General features: G+C 41.2%; 3 protein-coding genes and 1 pseudogene across 4 annotated transcripts; all 4 read left to right on the forward strand.

The window, feature by feature from the left end:
* The first annotated feature begins 798 nt into the window (after positions 1 to 798).
* LOC115735305 (ruvB-like protein 1) lies at positions 799 to 4982 on the forward strand. The gene is made up of 12 exons (XM_030666497.2): positions 799 to 1024; positions 1540 to 1728; positions 1850 to 1981; positions 2080 to 2229; positions 2520 to 2675; positions 3017 to 3151; positions 3309 to 3374; positions 3458 to 3564; positions 4067 to 4166; positions 4260 to 4351; positions 4431 to 4500; positions 4588 to 4982. The coding sequence occupies exons 1-12, from the start codon at positions 935 to 937 to the stop codon at positions 4675 to 4677; spliced, it is 1377 nt and encodes a 458-aa protein (XP_030522357.1). The 5' UTR covers positions 799 to 934; the 3' UTR covers positions 4678 to 4982.
* Positions 4983 to 5682: 700 nt separating this feature from the next.
* Positions 5683 to 9836, forward strand: LOC115735306 (protein phosphatase 1 regulatory subunit SDS22). 2 transcript variants are annotated; one of them, XM_030666498.2, is made up of 10 exons: positions 5683 to 5918; positions 6031 to 6102; positions 6183 to 6275; positions 7257 to 7338; positions 7420 to 7476; positions 8193 to 8257; positions 8342 to 8437; positions 8622 to 8708; positions 8787 to 8867; positions 8959 to 9836. In XM_030666498.2, the coding sequence occupies exons 1-10, from the start codon at positions 5814 to 5816 to the stop codon at positions 9544 to 9546; spliced, it is 1326 nt and encodes a 441-aa protein (XP_030522358.1). In that variant the 5' UTR covers positions 5683 to 5813; the 3' UTR covers positions 9547 to 9836. The 2 variants fall into 2 exon arrangements, with proteins under 2 accessions (XP_030522358.1, XP_048140193.1); XM_048284236.1 differs by lacking the exon at positions 8342 to 8437.
* A 5257-nt stretch (positions 9837 to 15093) lies between these two features.
* On the forward strand, positions 15094 to 23413 carry LOC115735309 (F-box protein At2g27310-like). The gene is made up of 2 exons (XM_048284472.1): positions 15094 to 16222; positions 23304 to 23413. Exon 1 carries the CDS (start codon positions 15156 to 15158, stop codon positions 16182 to 16184), a length of 1029 nt encoding a protein of 342 aa, XP_048140429.1. The 5' UTR covers positions 15094 to 15155; the 3' UTR covers positions 16185 to 16222; positions 23304 to 23413.
* Positions 22136 to 23285, forward strand: LOC115735307 (annotated as a pseudogene).
* Positions 23414 to 24021: the final 608 nt, after the last annotated feature.

Consider the following 24021-nt stretch of genomic DNA (forward strand, 5'->3'; position numbering starts at 1 on the left):
TTTATAGTTGACGTCCACGAATTAGTTAAGATTTTCTATTTTGACTTAGAATTTAACTATCTTTTAAGTTCATATATGGAAGGTTTTTTGAATGAGAGAGTAGAATTGATGCAAGTGAGCTTTGGGTTTTTTTTTTTTTTTTCACCTACTCTCCATAATTTTTTTTTTCAAATTTTACCACGCAAGTAAGTTCTAACTATAAAAAGCATGATTCCACAATAAACATGATTCTACCATTCAAGGAAACAACCTTTTTTTTTTTTTTCACACCATCATTAGGATCTTTTTTTTTAATTTATATTTGGAAGTAAAATAATACTATGATTAGTAATATTGTTTATTACATAAGCGAGTTATACAAGATAACTCATTAAAATTAATATAATTACCTAAGTAAGATGATTGCGCACCTGCGTTGCTCATACTTTCAAAACTAATTTTCAATTAGTGCGAAAATATCATAGGGCGTGTCCGAATCGATTTATTTACTTTTTATTTAATTCGAATCTTGGGACGTATACTTGTTCGGATTTTTCTTTAGACGTAAATCTGCATAAAATATTTTCATAATCTATCAAAATCCGAAAATCTATTAAATTTTAACTGGGAAGAAACAGCCCTTAAAATTCTTAAAAATACTATGATAAATATGAAAAACAATAATAAAATATAATTTTTCGTATTTAAAAATTATCTTTGACCAAAAAGGAGAAAATTAAAAAATATTTACTGTACTTGAAAATTTTGAAACTATAAGACCTTAAGTGAACCCTTGACAATGGCTTCAGCTGTTCAGACTCTGCTTCGGAAGCGGCTCTGCGACGACGCGACGTCGGTGTTTGTTCTGGAAACCGCCCGTCTTCGACTCCGCTCGACTCGCTCTCTCCGTCGTGGAATCACTGGAGCTAAACGAGAAGAGTAAAAGCAGGCAGAGATGGAGAAGATGAAGATTGAAGAGGTTCAATCCACGACGAAGAAGCAGCGAATCGCCACCCACACTCACATCAAGGGCCTTGGCCTCGATGTAAAGCTCGAACTCGCCTCTTTATACTCGAAAAAAATGTCTCCTTTTCGCTTGAATTGTCTCTACCACTCAGCAGGTGAAGAGATTAATTTCTCGGCACTCGTCGAGTATCGACTTGCCATTGGAGGGTTTAGGGTTTTAGAGAGTGTCGGTCGCCATTTCATTTAGCTTGTCCCTTTTCTTTGTTCCTTTTCGTTTTCCTTCTTTGCAATCGCATCTCTACTTTGAAGTTTGCCGGAGGCATGTTTGCTGTTATGAATTTTGAGTGGCGAGATATCCATCATCGTCTCCACATAGTTGCAATTACGCAAATTGAAGATCCTTTACGAGCTCGTGGATGGGGTCATTGCCATTGCTAATGGTTAGGGGCCATTGGTGATGGTGGTTGGTAGCAGCAACATGCTAAAGCATTATTCTTAGCTTGATAAGGTGCTTAACAAGTTGATGTTTTTCGGTGTGATTTCTCTCTAATTTTTTTTTTGTTTTTTTTTGTTTTGCTTGCTGTCTTTTACCAGGCCAGTGGAATGGCAATGCCTTTGGCCTCTGGCTTTGTGGGTCAGGCAGAGGCCAGGGAAGCTGCAGGTCTCGTGGTCGACATGATACGACAAAAACGGATGGCTGGTCGAGCGCTTCTTCTGGCCGGTCCACCTGGTACTGGGAAGACAGCTTTGGCCCTTGGAATATCCCAAGAACTTGGGAGTAAGGTACTTTTGCGATATATTCTTTTGAGGGCTCTGTATGTCGTTTATACTGAGGTATATGAGTGAAACATTTTCAATAGTTCATTCTGTTTCTGGCGACTTAATTTTCGTTGCACGCTTGCAGGTACCATTCTGCCCCATGGTCGGATCAGAGGTGTACTCTTCAGAAGTAAAGAAAACTGAGGTTTTGATGGAAAATTTTAGGCGGGCTATTGGACTGCGTATAAAGGAAAATAAAGAGGTGTATGAAGGAGAGGCAAGTTGCTTCTTATGGGGCTCGACTTTTTTTTTTTTTTCAGGCTGTTTCTTGTCTTCGTATTGGACTCAGCTCATGATGTTTGCTGCTGTTGTTAGGTTACTGAACTTTCTCCAGAAGAAACTGAGAGTGTGACTGGTGGCTATGGCAAAAGCATTAGCCATGTGATCATTGGATTAAAAACTGTCAAAGGAACAAAGCAACTAAAGTTGGACCCGACCATATATGATGCTTTGATCAAGGAAAAAGTGAGGAATCGTTTTTCTTTGCTTTTATTGTGGGCTTTTCCGTACCTGTTTTTATGGCTCATGCAGTTTTGTTTCGATCCAAGGCACTTTTTCATCAGGACCTTATTAAGCTATTCCATTCTTTCTCTACTTTGCTACTACTTGCATGCAGCATGCCTTTTATCCATTTTGATATCATGACTTTTAGAGCTTTTATTTACGCTATTCTCATTCAAGGGTCCAAATGCTGAAGGATCACCTACAATCCAGGATGAGATCAAACTTGTTGTGATTTAAAAAAATTCTTGCAGGTTGCTGTTGGTGATGTCATATACATTGAAGCAAATAGTGGAGCAGTCAAAAGAGTCGGTAGAAGTGATGCTTTTGCAACAGAATTTGACCTTGAAGCAGAAGAGTATGTCCCACTTCCTAAAGGAGAGGTTCATAAAAAGAAGGAGATAGTTCAGGTTATTCATCTCTCAATCTGAAGAATTTGGTTGATTGTGCTATATGTAACAATATAAATCTTACTGTTATGGGCTACACATGTGGTGACCGGATGGCTTTCAAAACAAAACAAAAGCTCTTGGTAGCTGTTATAAATGGCTCTTTTACTCTTCACTGAAGTTTCAAGTGAGTTCAGTGCTGGTATTAGAACCATAAAACCATGTAAAGGTAGCTTGGACCAAGGAGGCAAATATGCTGTCAGAGTTTTATAAAACCTTGCAATACGGGCTAACTACCTGGATTTGTTTATGTAAGTTCCGTTTGGCATTCTTTACGTGTTTCTTAACATTTAATTCTCCAGGATGTAACATTACATGATCTGGATGCTGCAAATGCACGGCCTCAAGGTGGACAGGACATATTATCTCTAATGGGTCAGATGATGAAGCCTAGAAAGACAGAGATAACTGACAAGTTAAGGCAAGAAATAAATAAGGTATGGCTCAACTAGGGTGAGATGACAGTTTTGACATTCTTTTGGAGTGAGATGGGCCAGATATTGTCTTATTTCTAGGGATGCTATCATTAATTCCTATTCGTGACGAATATTGACCTTTCAAAAGTCTAATGTGATGGAATTTTGTTGATGGCAGGTTGTTAACCGCTATATTGATGAAGGCATTGCTGAGCTCGTTCCTGGTGTTCTATTTATTGATGAGGTCCTTTCTCTTTCTTCTGTCTATCATGGACATGTCTAGGTTTTGCTTTCTCTGGTCTAATTTACTGAATTCCATTTATTCAGGTACATATGCTGGATATGGAGTGCTTTTCATACCTGAATCGTGCTTTAGAAAGCTCACTATCACCAATAGTGATCTTTGCCACAAATAGAGGGATATGTAATGTTAGGTATGGCTTTTTTCCTTGAGAAAATGTCTAATTTTGACTGATCATGAATAGTTTGAGAAAGGCAGTGTGCGTGTGCGCACACTAGGTAATACTAATGAGCCTTTTGATGGCTCTGCATTTGGATTATACATAATGTATCTTATATATGATTGGGTTGTCAATTTACAAGAGGTTCCAGAGGAAACATAAAAACCTATTTTGCTGCTTTAGAAGATATATATCAGCTAGAATCACATAATATATCATCACATTACATGTTTGCAAATAGAAGGACTAGTAATTGATCTTACTTAATGAGAAAAAGCTCTTTTGTTTGTTGTCGTCATTGACGTCTTTGTCCTCCGAGTTTATGTAAGACCGGAGGTAATGTTCCCAGAATCTGTGACTTTGGTTGCTTGGAAACACAATTCTTGCATTTTAGCTTCTGAGTCATGAGCAACATGAAGGTCTGTGGACGTCTGTAACTCTTCATTAATCAGGAACTTGTGCATGATTTTGGCAGGGGGACTGATATGACTAGTCCTCATGGCATTCCTGTTGACTTGTTGGATCGTTTGGTGATTATTCGAACACAAATATATGGTCCTGCTGAAATGATACAGGTAAACACTACCACTTTTATATTTCATGTATTCTCTTTTCCATTGCTCGGAAAGCCAAGTATTCAAGCAAGTGTATGTCCTGTGATTGGCCAGATTATAGCAATTCGTGCTCAGGTGGAGGAATTGGTTGTGGACGAAGAAAGTTTAGCCTATCTGGGAGAAATTGGTCAACTGACGTCCTTAAGGTCTAATTTTAATGTTTGATTTTTTGTTGAAGGGATACATGTGTTCCATGATTCTTATATAAATTGAGTATTTCTGTAGGCATGCAGTACAGCTGTTATCACCGGCCAGCGTTGTGGCCAAGATGAATGGGCGAGATGGCATTTGCAAGGTGAATAGACGTGATTTTACAAAGCCTCATAATTTGCTACTCCATCTTGGAATCCTGATCCTGATGGCGTTTCTTTGTGCTGTGCAGGCGGACCTTGAGGAAGTGACTTCTCTGTACCGTGATGCCAAGTCTTCAGCAAAGTTGCTTCAGGAGCAGCAGGAAAAGTACATCTCATGAAAATTTTGCAACTTATGATGTTGGAAAGATGCCATCCTTCAAATGGTGTTGGTGTCTCGGGTAAAAGTTGGTGGTCCTCGCTTCAAAGAATTCAGCTTCTCCTTTTGGCTGCTAGATTGTCGTACAGAAGGCTAATGGCGGAAGTGACTTACGAGTGGATGGCTGAAATGTCTCTTTTGATTCTTGAGCAGCTAGGCACTGATTTTAGTGTATGATCTCTTGGTCTGTGAGGCAATATGATTTATCTCTGGTCTTTGGGCATGCTAGATCGTCCACTCAAGGTGATTCGGGTATGTCGTGGTAAATGAGAAGAATGTGGTAAATGAGAAGAATTTTGTCGACGGACAAGTAGGAGGAGGTGGCTATCAAATCTTTGAGGCCCAAATGGCCGTTTGTTTTGGCTCTGTGACTTGTACACCTTTGCCTAGTAACATTCGAGTTTGGCTAAGGCAATCGATTGTGATTGGTTTGATTCACTGGGTTCGCTAAGCGAGCTGCAATTGAGGCAGCGAAAACGTTCCGGGTTACGACATAGCTGTGCCATTACTTTGCCTTTGTTAACCGATTGCACGGCTAGAGTATACGAGCTTTAAGGTCAACATGAAACTGGGGAACTTAGGCGAGTCTTATAATGAATCAAGAGGCATTTGGGTGCTTGTCGTAGCATCTTACTCATTCATTACCGCTGACGACACACTTCATGGTATAACAGCGATGAATCGGTCTGGCTCGGGTAAAATTGGGTCCAATCCAAACTCGACCCGACCGATGAACCTTGCCGGCATTTCCCTCTGGGCTCGGTTGGATTCATGGTAGGTACTCTGGTTACGACAGAGCTTTGTAGTTACTCCGCATCGTTAACCGATTGCACGGGCAGCCCGCATGAACTTCGTGTGCTAGTCGTAACATCTTAACCATTCATTACCTAAGCGGAGCTTCCATTGGAAGACGATTCGGCCCAGTTCGAGGATATCGGGTTCGATCCCAACCCGACCCGAATAAAATTTGCCGGCATTTGCCTCTGGTCTCTCGCTCAAGAGAGCTCAGGTTCATGGTCGGTCCGTCACTGGTTATTTGCTCGACCGGAGCAGTCATAGCTAGGGTTCTAGAAAGAATCGTTCCCTCGAACGTCGACGATGCCGGTGGGACGTTTGAGCTCTGAGCAGTTGCTGAAAGACAATAACGCCCGGGACGCAGACTCCATCTCGTCGGCGACACTCAATCAGAGAGCTCTCACCGATGTAGGAGAACACTCCCTGTTCCCATTTCCGACTGGCTTCGGAGAATATTTTTCCCCTTTTTTCTCGCTTTCGTTTCTCATGAGCAGTACTCTGTGTCGGTCGCCATCACCAGGTGTCGTGTTTGGCGGACTTCAAGAATCTGCAAAGGCTCGATGTTGGCTTCAACAATCTCACTTCGCTTGAGGTAGCGTATGCCGCCGAGACGGAGGTTTAAGTGCCTTAAGCTTAAGCTTGAGCTTGATGACTGCTGAACGTGGGTTTCAGGATTTGAGGCCGTGCGTCAATTTGAAATGGTTGTCCGTTGTCCAAAACAAGCTGCGGAGCTTGAAAGGAATCGAAGGGCTCTCCAAGCTCACTGTAAGTTGCTGACTGTCGTTGGACTTCTTTTCAGTGCTCTCTGTAAGTTATTTGTTTAATGAGGGAAAGTCATTACCTCATTCTTGGGAACCTTCCTCATTGCCTCATCCTCAAGGTTATGAGTATAATTCAAGTGGAGGTTGAAAGTGAGTTGGGATGGCTAGTCCTGTGCAGCTTGTTTGCCCCTATAACTTCTGTTACCTTGAGTGTGCTCTTCGCAAGGCTGGACCTAATTTGCTGGGGCAGTCTGCCTTTGAAAGGAGTCAGTAGCTGCAGAAGCTAAGATTGTGGGTATCTGTATGTTAGCTGAATTTTATGGCATAGCTCTGAGAAATTCGGTGGCTAATTGGCCTGTAGCTGTCACTTTGTGATCTGCATTCGAGTGGCCCCAGTTTCTATAATCTGTCAAAAGAAATGGGTTGCTTTTTCTTGGGTAAGATGCTCAGCCGTCCTCTCATCGATGGATCTGGCAATCATTTTGACACCTCTTAGCAGATGGTAAAAGAAGCTTAAGAAGGATACAAACAGATGCAATGCATCCTTGTGTATCTAAACATTTGAACTTCGATATGTAGGGAGTGTCTGATATGTGGAGTTGTGGTTGCGTTGCATTGTGTTAGAGCGTTAAGCTTTTTTCAGCAGAGAATCTTGCAGGAACCTTTACTTTTTGAATGGGGAGACTTTTGGCCACATATATTCTTTTTTTTTTTTTTTTGGTAAGGTAAGTAGTATATTAACTTTTCACAACGCAACTTACAGTGAGGTAGCTGAACACAAAAACCTCGTACCCGTTACAACACTTGGAAGTGTCATAGCGGGTGCAAAGGTGTTACGGCTAGACAAAGGCTTGGCCACATATATTCTTCTGCTTCATTGTAATTGGAAATGGACTTCGTCAATTTTCTATGTTTCTGATATTCTCTTATGAAGCTTGATGCAAGTTACAGATGGAAAATTACTTTCTTCCATTTTTTTGAACAGGTGCTAAATGCTGGGAAAAACAAGCTTAGGTCCATGGATGAGGTTAGGTCGCTTATGAGTCTACGTGCATTAATTTTAAACGGTGAGTTATATTGGAAAACTTCTAGGAAACGAGAGGCTGAATAATTGTACCTACTCAAATTCTCCTTTCTTTGTTTTACAGACAACGAGATTGTTGCCATATGCACACTTGACCAATTGATAGAACTGAACACTCTCGGTATGACATCTAAGTTCTTCTTTCAGATGTCATCAGCATGTCAAATTCTTATCCATAGTGCTTGTGTATATTATCCTTTTCCTTCTATAAGCGCTGTAATGTTTGTCACATGTAGTCTTCGGTATTTGTTTGAGAGAGGAGGAGGGAGAGGGTTCAATAGGATGTGGAGAACAATTTTAACTGGAAAACAGGAAAAGCAGTTGTAATTACAGTCCATAACTGCACTGCCGGGTTAAAGTGAGGTCTCGACTCTTGACCATCAAGAAAGATGGATAAAAGGAATTACATTGAACTTCACTTAGGTGATGCCTTCGATTTATAGGTGCCAGACAGTAAGCCTCGCCATTGTCCTGTCTTAGCCAGAAGAAAACAGGTGCAAGATCTTTAAGGTTTGCATTCGACTAGGTGAATGTTGCAAATGTATGGTGTACTTTATGGCATGCATGCCATTATATTTATTCTATCTTTTTCTTCATAAATGTCTTTCTGAGATATCTTCCATATTTGACTATGTCTGCATATGTGGTAAACCTTCAACATTTTCAGCCATTAGTTACTTACAGTGGAATTTTGTAGAGATATGGCAACACATAAGTTATGGACTATGTCTTCTGTTGATCCATTTTGATCTTCAAATTCTCAGTATAAGAGTTACTACTAAGATGCTTCTACAGTAAACTTAGAGTACTTTTGTTCACCTTTTCTCTTCTCTGTAGTTCTTTCTAGGAATCCTATAGAAGAAATTGGCAAGTCCTTAATGAAGTTGAAGTCACTTACAAAGGTATGTATTTGATTGCAATAATTATTGGAACATATTTCACCTAGATGTATCCATTTCATGTGCTCTCTCTTTTTTGGCTATCAGCTCTCTCTCTCACATTGCCAACTCCAAGCTATTGATAAATCACTCAAGTCCTGCATTGAACTGAAAGAACTTAGACTTGCTCACAATCAGATTACGGTACGATTACTTTTATGGTTCGCTTGTTTGAATTGAGGCCATCTATAAAATTTAGCTGATTGCTTTAATGTTCTTGTTATTGTCAGCGAGTCGTCTTTGCACTATATGTTTCTCTCCCAAGTCCAGTGGACCCTTGTGTTCCTAACTTGTTCTCCTCTCTTCTTCTGTCGCGGTCAAAGCTCAGGCTCTGCCAAGTGAACTTGCTCAGAATGTTAAACTTCGGAACTTGGATTTGGGAAATAACTTGATCATGAGCTGGTTGCATGTGAAGGTGAGGGATTTCTGGCTGCATTTTCACTGTTCTTGGGACAGAACTACCCTGCATCTCTTCTAATTCTAGAAACTGCAGGTGCTGAAATCGCTTGTTAACCTTAGAAACCTCAACTTACTAGGAAATCCTATTGCTGAGAATGAGAAATCGACGAACAAGGTCACTACCTAATTTTGAAATTCCCCTTCTTTTAATGTTTGTCCAGTCCTTACCTACTGTCAGACGAATATCTTTAACATCTAAACTGCAGATCAGGAAAGCTCTACCGAGATTGCAGATATTCAATGCAAAACCCATCAATAAGAACACCAAAATCGAGAATCTTGATGTCAATGTTGTTGATGAATTTCCTCCCGTCGCTGGTGGTAAAGAAATCAAAGAGGAAGAGCGAAGCGACAAGAAACCCAAGCATAACGTGACCATGGGCATTTATAGCCAAGACGGTGAACCTTCAACGCAAGGACAGAAGCGCAAGAAGCAGAAAAGCAAGTATGATTTGCCGAGAAAAGAAGTTCCAGTCCATGACAATAATGACGCTGCACCAGAGCAGAAAGAGAGGAAAAAGACCAAGAGAACGAAAACCAGCAAACTTGATGTTATTGACGACACAGAGGCCTCATTTATGGAGCTTTTCCAAGCTGAGGAAGCCGCAGATAATCCCAAAGGAGATGGAGAAAGGGGTGGAATTGGCAAGGATGTCGATGGGGACATGCTGGGTGGCTTGGCTTGCATCCCTACTAAGAAGAAGAAACCAAAGAAGAGGTCCTTTGATCCTTCTCAACTAGAGACATCAACAGATGAAATTGGTATGGGGGGCTTATCTACTTGGGACGATTAGGCTACATGCGGTTAATCACATTGCTGCATCGCCATCTCAAACTGCTGTTGAACCGTCGAACTGCCGGTGCTCATATTGTTCAAATTGAAGAAAATTGTCAGACAATCGAAGATCGAACTTGTTTTTTATCTGATTTGGTCTTACTAAGAGGACTTGAAGTCTGTAATCTTCTGGAGTCTAATCACCATTTCTTTGCACGTCGAGGGCTCCAATGTGCCCTATCAAATCCATTTTTCCTCTTGGAACGAATGTGTTACGAAAAGCATTTTAACGGAGCGAGTTCTCTATTCAAAAGTGTTTCGTCGGAATTTCTCCCGCAATGAAATATCTTCAGCCGTTATTTTTTGTTGCCAACAGAGAGTATGCTACTGCTGGCCATGTGACCGCTTCTGTGTTCGCCATCTCTTTATCTCCATGTGCAGATACACCATCGCTGTCCGAGATTAATATGATGCAAGCATCTCGGCATTTTAGGCATTACCCGTGCCTTGCGCAGGATCATGCAGTGGAAACATGCGATCACTCCTATTATACCATGAGTAGGTAAATCCAACGAGAGCAACCGCGGTGACGACAACGATACGGCATTCGTCAAACGGATTGCTACCTAAAGGTCTAGTAACCCGAGAAGGAACATAACACCCTTTGAAACGATTGATCATATAGCTGTTTGAACACTCCTTTATTTTTTTGGGTCAGCCGATAACAAGCTTCGCTTAATCAAAGTGTTCAGTGCTACGATGCTGACTTTTGCCAAAGGTTGGTGGAGACCACAGGTATCAAGTCAAAGTTGGCCTGCTAACGACAAAACTCGGTCGTTCCATGCCGCAATGTGTTTCCGCTGATTACCGGGCTGACTTCGACGAAGCTTCCTTCAAATTATACATTGGGTTATCATGATAACGACTAGTGACACTCTTCGAGATATTCATCCCGCATTGACATTTGATGCAGCATGTAATTAACTTCTTAATCTTTCAATTAGTTGAGAATGATCAAGCGGAAGAGAGGAATTGGAGAATTTTCTTGCGTATTCTTGATAAACAGTATTTGTATATAAGATGTAACACAGAGAAAAGGGTGGACCTTTGAATAGGAAAAACAATGGATCAAAAGGGTCTCAAGCAAATTGGCTTATTCGAAAAAAAAAGCTTTGTTCTTTGAAAGATCTACGTCGTGTTTGCATTGTGTCAATCTGCAAGAACTCCGAAAAAGGATACATTTATTTCACGGAAAACTCCATGAAAAAAGAAAATGATTTTCCGAAAATGATTTTTCGGGAAACAAATTGTTTTCCTTTATTTAGTGATATCTGACCAAAAATATTTTTTATATTTATTTCTTATTTGGAAAATGATTTCAATCTCGTAACTTTATCTTAGGCCAATAGAAAATTTGAATTTTAAAGTATGTTTTATTTGTAGATTTATATTCTATTTTTATATTTTGTGTTTCTTATTTTTTATTTTTTCGTTTTGTTTGTTTCTTTTTCCTTCCTCCTCTAGGGCACGTCCTCCATTGCAACCGACCGGCGAAGGTGACGGGTGAGCTCGACGCTCGCTAGCATCAGGAAAGCTTGAGCATCATTGGAATCTGGGGAGGCTCGATCTCATGTGGTAACTAGCGGCTGAAGGAAAAAAAAAAAAGCAAAATAAAATATAAAATAAAAAAGTTAAATATAAAAAAAAATTAAAATATTATATAAAAAATTTAGATGAGTAATTCTGGAAACTGTTTTCACATCTTCAGATTGACAAATTCACTTTTTTTCAATTTTATGCATGAGTTTTTCATTGACTGAAAAGTGTTCCATCTTTTCGACGAACCAAACGGGTGAAAGTGAGGAAAACCAATTTCTAGAAAACATTTTCACTCAAACAAATGTTTTTAATACGACAGTTGATGGAAAGATATCGAGGAAAGAAGAAGGACCTACATATGGTGTTTATTGATCTCGAGAAGGCGTTTGATAGGATTTTAAGAAAGGTTACGTGGTGGGTTCTTGAGAAGGAAAAAATACCTTCAAAGTATGTAGAGGTAATCAATGATATGTATGATGGTGTTACTACATGTGTAAAGGCTTGTAATGGCACATCAAGTTATTTTCCAATTACAATAGCTTACACCAAGGTTTTGCTTTGAGTCCTTATCTTTTTGTTTTAGTTATGGATGAGCTAACAAAAGATATCCAAGATGAGGTGCCGTGGTATATGCTATTTGCAGATGATATTGTGCTTATTGATAAGACTAGGGCTAGGATTAGCGCTAAATTAGAATTATGGAGAAGCACGTTAGAGTTTAAAGGATTTATGTTAAGTCGAAGTAAGATCGGATATATGAAGTGTGGGTTCAACATGGCAAGAGGAGGAGATCAAGAATCCGTGAATATGCTCGGGCATGAGGTACTCAAGAAAGATGCTTTTAAATATCTAGAATCAATACTACAAAAGAGGGGAGAGATTGATGAGGATGTAAGCCATAGAATCAGAGCAAGTTGGATGAAATGGCGCATTGCATCAAGGTTTTTGTGTGATCGCTAAATCCCTCTTAGGCTAAAAGGAAAATTTTATAGAACAGCAATAAGGCTTGCAATGCTATGCAGAGCTGAATGTTGGCCAAGATAGAGGCAACATAAACATAAAATGGGAGTAGCGGAAATGAGAATGTTAACGTGGATATGTGGTCATACAAAGATGGATAAGATAAGAAATGAAGATATTCAACGAAAAGTTGGAGTAATACCGATGGTAGAAAAATGAGAGAACATAGATTGAGATGGTTTGGGTATATTCTTCGAAGATCCCTAGATACTCCAGTAAGCATAGAAATTTGTTACTAAGAGCATGGCATGCAGAAAGGAAGAGATCGACCAAAACCTACCTAGGGGAAAGTAGTAAAACAAAATTTAATGAAGTGAGAAATAGATTGACGTACGATTTGTCTTAAAATGGAGGAAAACTATTAGCATTGTGAAGGGGTAGAATTGTTATATTTCATACTGTCCTTTTTAATCATTTTTCCCTATATATATAATTATTTTTTTCCCTTAATCGGTCTTGCTTTTATTTTATTTATTTTTGGATTCATCGATCGCCGAACCCAACTAATTTGGAATAAAGGTGATGTTGATGTTGATGATTTTCACTCAAACAAATGCACTCTAAGACATTCGCAGAATCGCAACAAGTTTACCACGCACTGCTCCTCAACATACGTCGTAAGTCCATATTGCATCAACTGAAAGGTTTAGCATTGCTCAAACAAACGAGGGCAAGCATTGCCGGACTCATCTCCAAACAAAGATTCATGTTGTTTCAAAAAGTACATCACTCCCCCACTTTGAAGTCAATAGCCACGGCTGTAACAAGGGTTGGAAATTGAAATCAATCTTTGAGATTGACAATGACGTTTTGGCTGACTTCCTCTCTCCATCTTTGTTTCGCCACTACCCAACTTGTGGGCAAACCACTCAATTTGGATTTGACTCTTTGATCTAAACAGACAGAAACCTAAAAGTGGCCGACTCCTTGGGGTCCATGCTGCCAAGTCCCAAGCAATGTGTCGTCGTTTGAACATGTTTTTAATGTTGTTAAAGATCGTCGCACTTTACATTGTTATAGGTCTGTTATGAACTTTTTCAAAGCAAATAAAATGTTGTAGTGGATAATAGTTGTTAATCTATAGTTTTACTACTAACTCTAAACAAAATTTTCAAGCATCGTGTTGCACATGAGACCTAAATTGCATGTGGATGATAGAGAAATGGCCACATGAGACCTAATTCTGTGCATGTTGGCCTGCCCATTTAATGCGCCAAGTCAGCGCGGCTTTGGATAAGGCTCGAAACCCCGCGGCGACGGCAATGCGGTGGTAGGAAAAACTTCTCGCATGCATCGTCGTCGCCCGTAGGCCCGCTCCGTCTCGGCCAATTGAATAGCCCAGACCTCGCATGAAATCCGTGTGACCCCGATGGTTCGGATGACGTGGGGCTCACGAGCATTCGACGTGTGTAGAAGGCCGATTCCTCGACTCGTTTTTTCATTAAGTTGACAAAATTAAAAAAAGTTGGACTGCATTAACATATGTAGATTGAAACTTAAGACAGATTAGACAATTTCGCCTCGACTATTATATTGCGCTTAACATAGCAGACAGCAATTTAGGCAAGAATAAAGAAGGTCATTCTAATTTTTCATGCCTTATTATCGCAATTTTTTTCCAAAAAAAAAAAAGAGATATTAAGATGGACATAACTTTCGAACCGAGCAATTTCAATTCGAATTTCTTTCCATCGATTCAGGAACTTGAGATCCTGTGAATGAAGACGAGGTCTTCGGTGATATCATCACAACTCTCGAAGCCATGTGCGGCCCCCGCCAATCGATGTATCCAGCTCAATATCGCGGCGGCGCCGGCTCTATAACCCCGAGGGACTGCCGGTGATTCGACATCTTAACTATTATATCACCATTTTCGCTAAAAGTATACCGGAGAAGAATTGGCGTATGAATTCAGCACCCGTGACATGCGTTGACCTTGACCGTGATTGCTACTTCACACACCCTTACTCTGCCACTGCCAATGTTGAACTTGGACTTTTCGGCTGCTTCAATTGAACGGGTAATGATTAATGCTTCACCCCACGAACGAGACTACACACACCAAAAAAGAAAAAAAAAACTATCCTTTATCTTCAATTAATTAGCATTACAATTTTTGATGATCTGAATTTGAATTGGGATGGAATAGGATAAGGAGGGATTAAAAATCCTTCAAATATTCTCCGGATTATAAAAACCCCTATTCAATGTTTAATCTTTGAAAATTTCACTTGCAACATCCATCTCGGTGTCGAAGGATGATCTACGGGGACGGCAATGACGATCGACGTTGGTCGGCGACGATGACGGTTGCATGGGGGTCGAAAGTGGCAATGATTGGATAAAGTGGCAGTGGTCCTTACACGGTGGTCGGAGAACCAGACTCCATGCTCTACCCTTGGAAGAAAATTGCCAAGTTATTTTGTAAAAGAATTATCCAAACCAGGTTCATTTCACCCACTAGCCCGGATTTCTTATCCAGGTATATTACATTTTATCTGGTTCAAAGACGTCGCCAAACACTGTATGTGATATTTTACTATCTTATTCGGATTTAAATTCGGATCATTAAACGCAGCCTTTGAAGTTTAGATTTCGATGGAAAAGACCCGATTGAACCTTGAAACTAATGTGGCCCCAAAAGGGAGCTCCATCTAGCACGACGGTCCACCTTACGGCCCTCATAATTTGAGCCTGTTAGAATATTCTGAGCGAGTGAAAATTTTACGAGGCTAATATTGAACTCCTTGTTTGTTTAATAGTTAGATAATATATACTTTTTCTTGGAAAAATTCAAAACGAAGGTAATAAGATATTTCTTATTTTAATCAAATAAACGAATTTTATTCAACACAAGAAGCCAGTGTTGACTCATTCTTCCCACGTCCTCATTTCCTCTATAAAAAGTCAGCCTTCCCTCCTTTGTCTCTACTCAAAAACCTTCTCACTACAACAACATCATCCGAAACCAAATCCAGCCTTCCGACAAACCACCACCGAAACACCACCATGCCTTGTTCATCAACCGCCCCAGCCGGAAGCAACGCCACCGCCATGCTGACCTCCGTCCACCCGGACATAATCTGGACCCACATCCTCACCCGCCTCGACAGCCCATCCCTTGTCTCTGCCACCTCTGCCTCCTCTCAGCTCCACCCCCTCTCCTCTGACGACTGCCTTTGGCAAGACATCTGCCTCGCCGTGTGGCCCTCAGTCGGTGATCCCCGCGTCGCCGAGGCCATCACTGCCTTCCCCTCTGGCCACCGCTCCTTCTTTTCCGACTCCTACCCGATCCTTCACCACCATAAGCTGCGGTACCGTCGCTCGCCACCACCTCCGCTCCTGGCCAAGTATTTGATCTCCGCCGTCGACGTCCACTTCGAGGGTGAGCTGATATTCTCCAAGGTCCACGAGACAGAGACCGCGTCCGGGTGGTTCGAGTGCTGTCCCTTCCAAGTCGACCTGCTCGACCTCAAAGAGTCCGTCCTGACCCGGATCCAGAAACCCGGTGGGATGCACGATGAGGTCTGGCTGAGGCACCTGGAGGACAACTTGTCTCTGAGCTGGATCCTTGTCGACCCAGCCAGGAGGCACGCGGCAAACCTCTCAACCCGGAGGCCAGTCTCAGTGCAGCGGCACTGGCTGACCGGGGACGTGCAGGCGCGGTACGTGACGGTGTTGGCCGGAGGGCACCGGGGGTCGGCGGCGGAGCACGTGCAGTGCACGGCGACGGTCACGTGCGGGGGGGAGGAGGGCGGGAAGCTGCAGGTGAGGGAGGTGAGCTTTCAGGTGGAGGACATGGAAGGGAAGATCTTGAACGGGAGGGACAGTGTGGCGATCCTGGGGGACGCCATGGAGAACGGAGAGAGGAAGAAGGCGAAGAGAGAGAGCGAAGGGAAAGAAAGGTTCGAGGAGTACGAGGAGAGAAAGAGAGAAAGAAGGGAGAGGAAGCAGAGGAAGGAGAGGGCCCGGGACTTGGTGTGCATCGGGGCGGGGGTCGCCGTGTTCGTGGGCTTCTGGTCGTTCATCCTCAGATGAAAAAAACCGAAGCAGTCCCGGAATGTTCAGCCATTAAATACAATGTTTATAGCTGCACCACACCACTACAGACAGATAATGAAAGAAGATATCACAGAATTCGTTCATTCTTCTTTTCTTCTTGTTTTCATTGTTGCGGTTGGGAAATATTTTCCTGAATGGGAAAATGGAACCAGAAGATTTGATAACTGTCTATTTAAGGAATTAAGTAATTATTTACCCTTCAATGTTGGTTACCGGCAAAAATCTTTTAGGATACAATAAAGTTTCGAAATAAAAATATCATATCCTGAGGGAAAACAATCAAATATTTCTCTGAAAACTCTAAGGTTGTGTTTGGTCGTCTAGATTTTTAACTAGGATATGATTGGATAGAATAGGATATAAAATCCAAGAATTTTGTCATGTCATATCATATCCACTGTTTTGTGAATTACAGTAATAAAGCCGGATATGTTCATATCCTATCATGTTCATTGTTTGGTATTTACACATATTGATATAACTTAACTTAAAAATGCACAAACAGAGACTCTAAAAATATTTCATAATTCACTACCAACTCTAGTAAGAGAGAAAACATGATCATTCACATTTGCAACTACAAAATTTTTTGCCTCTCTCTACTTCGTTAAACTTTAACATGAATCACAAACCTGCAGAGGAGAATGAGTTTTGGCTCTCTTTATACTTTTATAGATTTTTTAAGTGAACCAAAAACCTACGAAAGAAAAGAAGTTTAGACTCTCTTGCCGTTTTCATAGAGTTCTGACGAGAACTAAAAAATACAAATGAGTGGTGAAATTTTAACATGAACCAAAGATATATAGGAGAAGTAGATGCAGATTTCTATTTTTTTTTCAGAAATTTCATTGCCCCACATTCTTCAAGAATTATTTTCATTTTCAAGTTCGAATTTTGTTCATTTAAAATATGGGTTCTTCTGCTTCATTTTTATACTTATTTTTTATTTTATATCTCTTTTTTACATTATTTTTATTTCGTTACAACATTTCTTAATAATTTTTTATTAAATAATGAACTATACTACCACACCTAAAATATGTAATGATGTAATGTGGATATGAAGTATGTGTGTATATGCACAAAATATATTATAAAGTAGAGAAAAACTAAAATTTATAAACACCTATATGAATAAATAAAATGATATTTTTTAGTTTAAATTTTTTAAAATTTTATTGTTTAAGAAGTTTGTTATTCAAAATAAAATAGCATTCATAACATGAACATAAGAAATCATATCTATCTTTATCCCATCTCCATATGGGGTAATTTTATCCTGTCCCGTCCTAGGCGAGACCAAACACAGGATTATCCTATCCGAATTTTTATCCTGCCAAACGAAACCTAAGGGAAAACAATCAAAAATAAATAATTGTTGATTAGTGCCAACTCTGATTCGCGATTGCGCAAAGTGTGCCTAATAATTGCGCACCCTCATGCGGGTAAAATAGGGTCCAACCCACTTAGCCCATTGTCTCAATTTGAAAGTCCAAAAAGCCTTTGAATAATAAGGTGCTTCACACTCTCTCATCTTTCCTACGTGGGACAAGAAAAATACATGTTTTTCAAACAAACAATCAACAATCCCTGAGTTGGGTCATGGAATGGCTGATATCTGCCGGTCGGTGCTACGCTTGATTATGTAAAAACAAAGACATGGCTTCTCTCTGGTGGATAAGGCCGTAGCATTCGTTAGTAATGGTTCATTGCAAAAGCAATTCGTTAGTAATTGGCTGTCGTCTCGGTCACGAGTCCCCGGACATACCCAATGGGACTATCAAATGTCGCCCTCGTCTTTTTCGTACCACTTGGTTAATAGCAAAATCGATGCCGCTCTATGTTGCATTAACGTGTTTTCCCCGAGCACTTTACCCATCCCGGCCCAAGCTTTTTTATTTTTTAGTGGGCCATTATGATTAGGATTAATACCATAAAAAAACCTCGAACTAATAACATCCATGATAAATTTATTCCAAGCTAACTTTTATCACCACAAAAAATTCTAAACCTATACACTTATGAAAAATTTAACCTTTGTAAATTTTCATTAGATATTCCGTTAAATTTCTGAGTTTGATGACACGTAGCGGTTGACGAGTGCGCCGGTTTGAGGATTTTACGATCCGTTTGTGACAGATATATTGGTTTTGTATTTTTCATGGTATTACCCAATATGACGGAAATTAACGGAGGATAAACTTGTCATTGTTGTACAAGTTTAGGATTTTTGGTAGTTGAAAAAATTAGTTTGAAGTAAATTTTTCACATGTGTTTCGGTTTGAGTTTTTCTGGTGCTCAAATAAAAAGCTAGGTTTAATAACACAAAAAACCATAAATTGGTAGACTTGTAACAAGTTTATCATAAACTATTTTTTTGACTTCCAAAAATCCTAAATTGATACACTTTTGACAAATTTACCTCAAACCGGAACACTTGTGATAAATTTATCCTTCGTTAGTTTTCGTTAAATTTTATCATCAAATTGCTAAATTGGATGACACGTGGTACTCATCGGATGTACACGTTTGGGGTTTTTACCTTCTATTTATTACGGGTGTATCAGTTTGAGATTTTTCGTGATATTAACCTTAAAATTTTTTAGTAAATTTGTAATAAATGTGTTAATTTGAGATTTTTCGTTATATTAATCCTTATGATAATGAGGAGACGTTTGTAGATTACGTTTCTCTTCCAATTTGCTTAACTTTGACCTCTCTGTCTTCAACTTGCTAGCCTCTTTCTCTTGGTCTGTGGCATGAAATTACACGGTCATGACCACAAGCAGAGACCGCTTGAAATGTTACGGTTAAATCAAGAATTGTAGAGTAATACCTAAATCATAGTGTCTCTCGCTCGAAGTAGGTTTCGTGACCATCTCTAGTGCCTGCAGGTGAACCTTATTTGATTCACATGGACGGGATGATTAGTGTACATCCGCGAGAATTGGAAAATTATTCAAAATATTCTAAATCTATTATACTTTTACCAATTCAGTCCTAAATCTTTCATATTTTCCAATTGAATCATAAATATTTTCAAACATATTTTGTCAATTTTAGCCTAAAATTGCCGACATGAATGCATGTCCTTCTACATGGCACGGCCGGCCGCGACGTGGATATTTTTTTAACAATTTTTTTACTTTTTATAATTTTTAATTATTTTTATGATTTTTTTATTTTCATTTTCCTTTTTTTTTTGTTGCTTTTCTCTGTTATATATATATATATATGGGCTCGTGAGGGTCACCAAGTGTCAAATATCTAAATTCAATTCTATCAATGATGCAAGAAAGTAATGAAAATTTGTACAACACAAGAATTTACGTGGTTCAGCAAGGGACATGTTTCGCCCTAAATATATATAGCGAAACCCTACATGGCACAAATTACAAAATTACCTACATAGCCTAAAATATTTAACTTTTCCATATAAATCCTTCTATGAGTGAACATAAAACGCCTCTGGCTGCTCGGGAGCGCTGCGCCCGCGAACCCCTCCGGAACGGCCCCACGGGACCCCGCCCGCTCACCGGAGAGCGGGACCCCCGTGCTGTCCGGTCGTCGGGGGCCCTTTCGAAATCGCCTCATAATCTCTTGGATAACAGAATACAAGACATCAACCTCAATACCAAGAAGACATTGAGCGGGGCATCTAACATGGCGGAATGGAAAAAAAAAAAAAATACTACCATTGCAATGTTTGTAAACTCAAGCTTCGTATGTCGCATCGAGAAACGTCCATTTGATGCGACACATAATTAACTTCTTCATCTTTCAATTAGTTGAGAATGATGAAGCGCTACAGAAGAATTGGAGAATTTTCTTTCGATGTATATCGAAGGAGGATGCATGAGCCAAGCTTTTTTATATGGATATCTAAGACAACATGTCAACCAAAACATACGCGCAATTTTAAGAGATGCGAAAAATCGACATTATAGCAAATTCCTCAAACATACGAAACTACACATAGAGAAATCTCTAGTTATCTCTGACAAAAGGACTCATCGAACAGTCGCAAAGAAAGTGCCTGCAAGGCATTCGCAGAATCGCCTATCTGACAAGTTGAGCATGCACTGTTTCTTAACATACGGTCGAACATTCGTATCGCATCAATTGAAAGGTCTAGCGTTGGCTTAGGATAACCACGGGGCGCTAGCCGGATTCATCCCCGGACAACGATTCATGTTGTCTTGACGTTTCACAAGGCATGGAGCAAAGCTCACCGTCACGACGTCCCAAAGTTTGAAAAAGCAGCACTTCACTCCACCCCCTTCCTTTGAAATCAACAGCCACGGCTATAAACAAGGGGGATGGAAATTGAAATCATCTTTGAGATCGACAATGACGTTTTGCCTGACTTCCTTCCTGCATCTTCGCTTCTCCACGAATTTTTGGGCAAACTACCACCGATTTGGATTTGACTCTTTGATCTGAACAGATAGAAACCTTGAATGGCCGACTCCTTTGGGCTCATGCTCCGCAGTCCTAAGCATTGTGTCGTCGTTTCAACATGTTTGCAAAAATTAAAGTAGTTGATCTTTAGTTTGACCACCAACTCTTAACAAAAAAAATTATGAAAATCACATGATTTAAAAGTAATCGAAATTGCATGTGGAAGACAACATGCAACGTTATTATCCCTTACCCTTACCGGACCCCCTTCCTAACTTTGTCCATGTTGGCCTGCCCATTTAATGCGTCAAGTCAGCACGGCTTGGGATATGGCTCCAACGGTCGAACCCCTCAAGGGTTCCCCTTCTCTTCGCACTTAATGAGTAAAAGAAAATTGTCGCATCAGCAATTCGCGAAAGAAAATGGACGAAATGAGTGCATTAAAGTTTTGCATAAATATTTAGCATTAAGGTTGGCGAAACCAAAAAGCTTATGACAAAATCGACATCTGTATTATAACAATTAAGACACATTAGACAACTTCGCACCGACCATTCAATTACGCTTAACATAATGGACAGCTATGCTGACAAGATTAAATGGGTCATTTTGATTTTCCACGCCTTATTAGTACAATTTCTTTTCCCCCGAAAAGGATATTGAAGATGGACGTAACCTCTGAAGCACGCGATTCCCAAGTCAAATTACTTTCGATTAATCCAGGCACTTGATAAGATGGGATTAGAAATCTTCTAAATATCTTAACGAATTCTAAAAATTCTTGTTCCATGTTTAGTAAAATCCAAGATAGGATTCAAAATATTTGAAAATCACATTTGCGACAGCCATGTCGATCCGACTGTCGTTGGAGGACGATCGGTTGGACAGCGATGATGATCGGCATTGGTAGGGGATGATGACGATTGCACGGCAGTCAAAAGTGACAATGATTGGCTATCTTGGCGGTAGTCCTTGCACGGACCGGTGAAGTCTGACTCCAACTCCATTGTTGGAAGAAAATTGTTAAAGCATATATATGCATATATGCAAACCTTATTTACTCTACCCTAGCCCGGATTTCATAACTGGATATATCGGGATTTATCCAGTCCAGAAGACGTCGCCAAACACTAAATATGATATTTGTTTTATCTTATCCGGACTCAAATTCGAACTATCAAATGGATCCTCTTAGAGTTTAAATTTCGATGAAAAAAAACCCAATTGATCCTTGAAACAATGTGACCATCTAGGTAGTTTGACTATGATTTAAATTGGATTTCTTTGATCGACAAAGTATTTTGCCAGCACGACGGTCCGTATGTGGAAAGTCTGTTGAATATTCTGAGCGAGTGAAGGTTCCACGAGGCAATAAGTTCAGAAACAAGTTGATAATATGATATTTCTTCTTTTAAGCCAATAAACAAAATTTTATTCAACGCAACAAGCCAGTGTTGACTCCTTCTGCTTCCCATTTCCTCATTTCTCCTATAAAAAGTCAACCTTCCCTCCTCTTTGCCTCCACTCAAAAACCCTCTCAACACTCTTTCTCCCTCTCCGCCCGCTCCACCAACAACAACAATAACATCAACCGAAACGAAATCCAATCTTCCCACAAACCACCACCGAAACACCACCATGCCTTCTTCATCAACCGCCCCTGCCGGAAGTGACGCCACTGCCATGCTGACCTCCGTCCACCCGGACATAATCCGGACCCACATCCTCACCCGCCTCGACGGCCCGGCCCTTGCCGCCGCCAACTCCGCCTCCTCCCAGCTCCACTCCCTCTCCTCTGACAACTGCCTCTGGCGAGACATCTGTGTCGCCGCGTGGCCCTCAGTCAGTGATCCCTGGGTTGCCGAGGCAATCGCTGCCTTCCCCTCCGGCCACCGCTCCTTCTTTTCCGACTCCTACCCGATGCTCCACCACCATAAGCCACAAAGCCGCCGCTCACCCCCGCCGCCGCCGCCGCTGGCCGAGTGTTTGATCTCGGCTGTCGATGTCCACTACAAGGGCGAGCCGATATTCTCCAAGGTCCACGAAACGGAGACAACGTCCGGGTGGTTTGATTGCTCGCCCTTCCGAGTCGACCTGCTGGACCTGAAAGAGTCCATGCCGACCCGGATCCAGAAACCCGGTGGGATGCACGATGAGGCTTGGCTGAGGCACCTGGAGGATAACTTGTCTCTGAGCTGGATCCTTGTCGACCCGACCCAGAGGCGCGCGGCAAACCTCTCAACCCGGAGGCCAGTCTCAGTGCAGCGACACTGGCTGACCGGGGACGTGCAGGCGCGGTACGTGACGGTATTCGCTGGAGGGCCGTGGGGGTCGGCGGCAGAGCACGTGCAGTGCACGGCGACGGTCACGTTGGGGGGAAGGAGGGCGGGAAGCTGCAGGTGAGGGAGGTGAGCTTTCAGGTGGAGGACATGGAAGGGAAGATCTTGAACGGGAGGGACAGTCTGGCGATCCTGGGGGAGGCCATGGGGAGCGGAGAGAGGAAGAAGGCGAAGAGAGAGAGCGAAGGGAAAGAGAGGTTCGAGGAGCACGAGGCGAGGAAGAGGGAGAGGAAGGAGAGGAAACAGAGGAGGGAGAGGGCCCTGGACTTGGTGTGCATCGCGGTGGGGGTCACCGTGTTCGTGGGCTTCTGGTCGTTCATCCTCTTCAAATGAAAAACCGAACCAGCGCCGGAATGTTCAGCCACTAAAGTACAGCGTGTTCAAACAGTAAACCCAAGGTTTATAACTACACAACACCATTACAGACAGAGAGAATGAAAGGAGATATTAGCTAGGGTTACAGAATTAGTTCATTCTTCTCATTTCTTGTTTTCCTTGTCGCCGGGTCGGATCACGGGATGGTCGATACCGAGCTGATCGGTTATGATCTTGATTATGTAAAAATTGAGATAGAGCTTCTCTCAGGGGAATAAGGTAATAGCATTCATTAGCAATGATTCAATGTAAAAGCAATTCGTTAGTGTTAAGTTGTCGTCTCGATCACGAGTCCCCCGGACGTACCCGAGGGGACTATCAAATGCGGCAGCCATCGTTTTCGTGCCACTTGATTAATAGTGGAACTGATGCCGCTCGATGTTACATTAAGCGCGTTTCCAAGCGCTGTATCCATCTTGGCCCAAGCATTTAATGTTTTTTAGATGATCGTTATGATTATGACGAGACATTTGTAGATTAACAAGTTGGTTCTCTTCCAAATTGACTGATTTTAACCTCTCTGTCTCTAAATTGCTAACCTCTTTCTCTTGGTCTGGCGTGAGATTACAAGGTCATGAGTCATGACCACGCAGAGACAGCTCCAAATGCTACGGTTCTAAATCACAGCGTCTCTGGCTCGAAGTTGGTTTCATGATCGAGGGATGTTGACAATTCTAACGATTTAAGACTGAATTATT

The sequence above is a fragment of the Rhodamnia argentea genome, chromosome 8 (genome assembly GCF_020921035.1).
Source record: "Rhodamnia argentea isolate NSW1041297 chromosome 8, ASM2092103v1, whole genome shotgun sequence".
In the NCBI taxonomy this organism is placed as follows: Eukaryota; Viridiplantae; Streptophyta; class Magnoliopsida; order Myrtales; family Myrtaceae; genus Rhodamnia; species Rhodamnia argentea.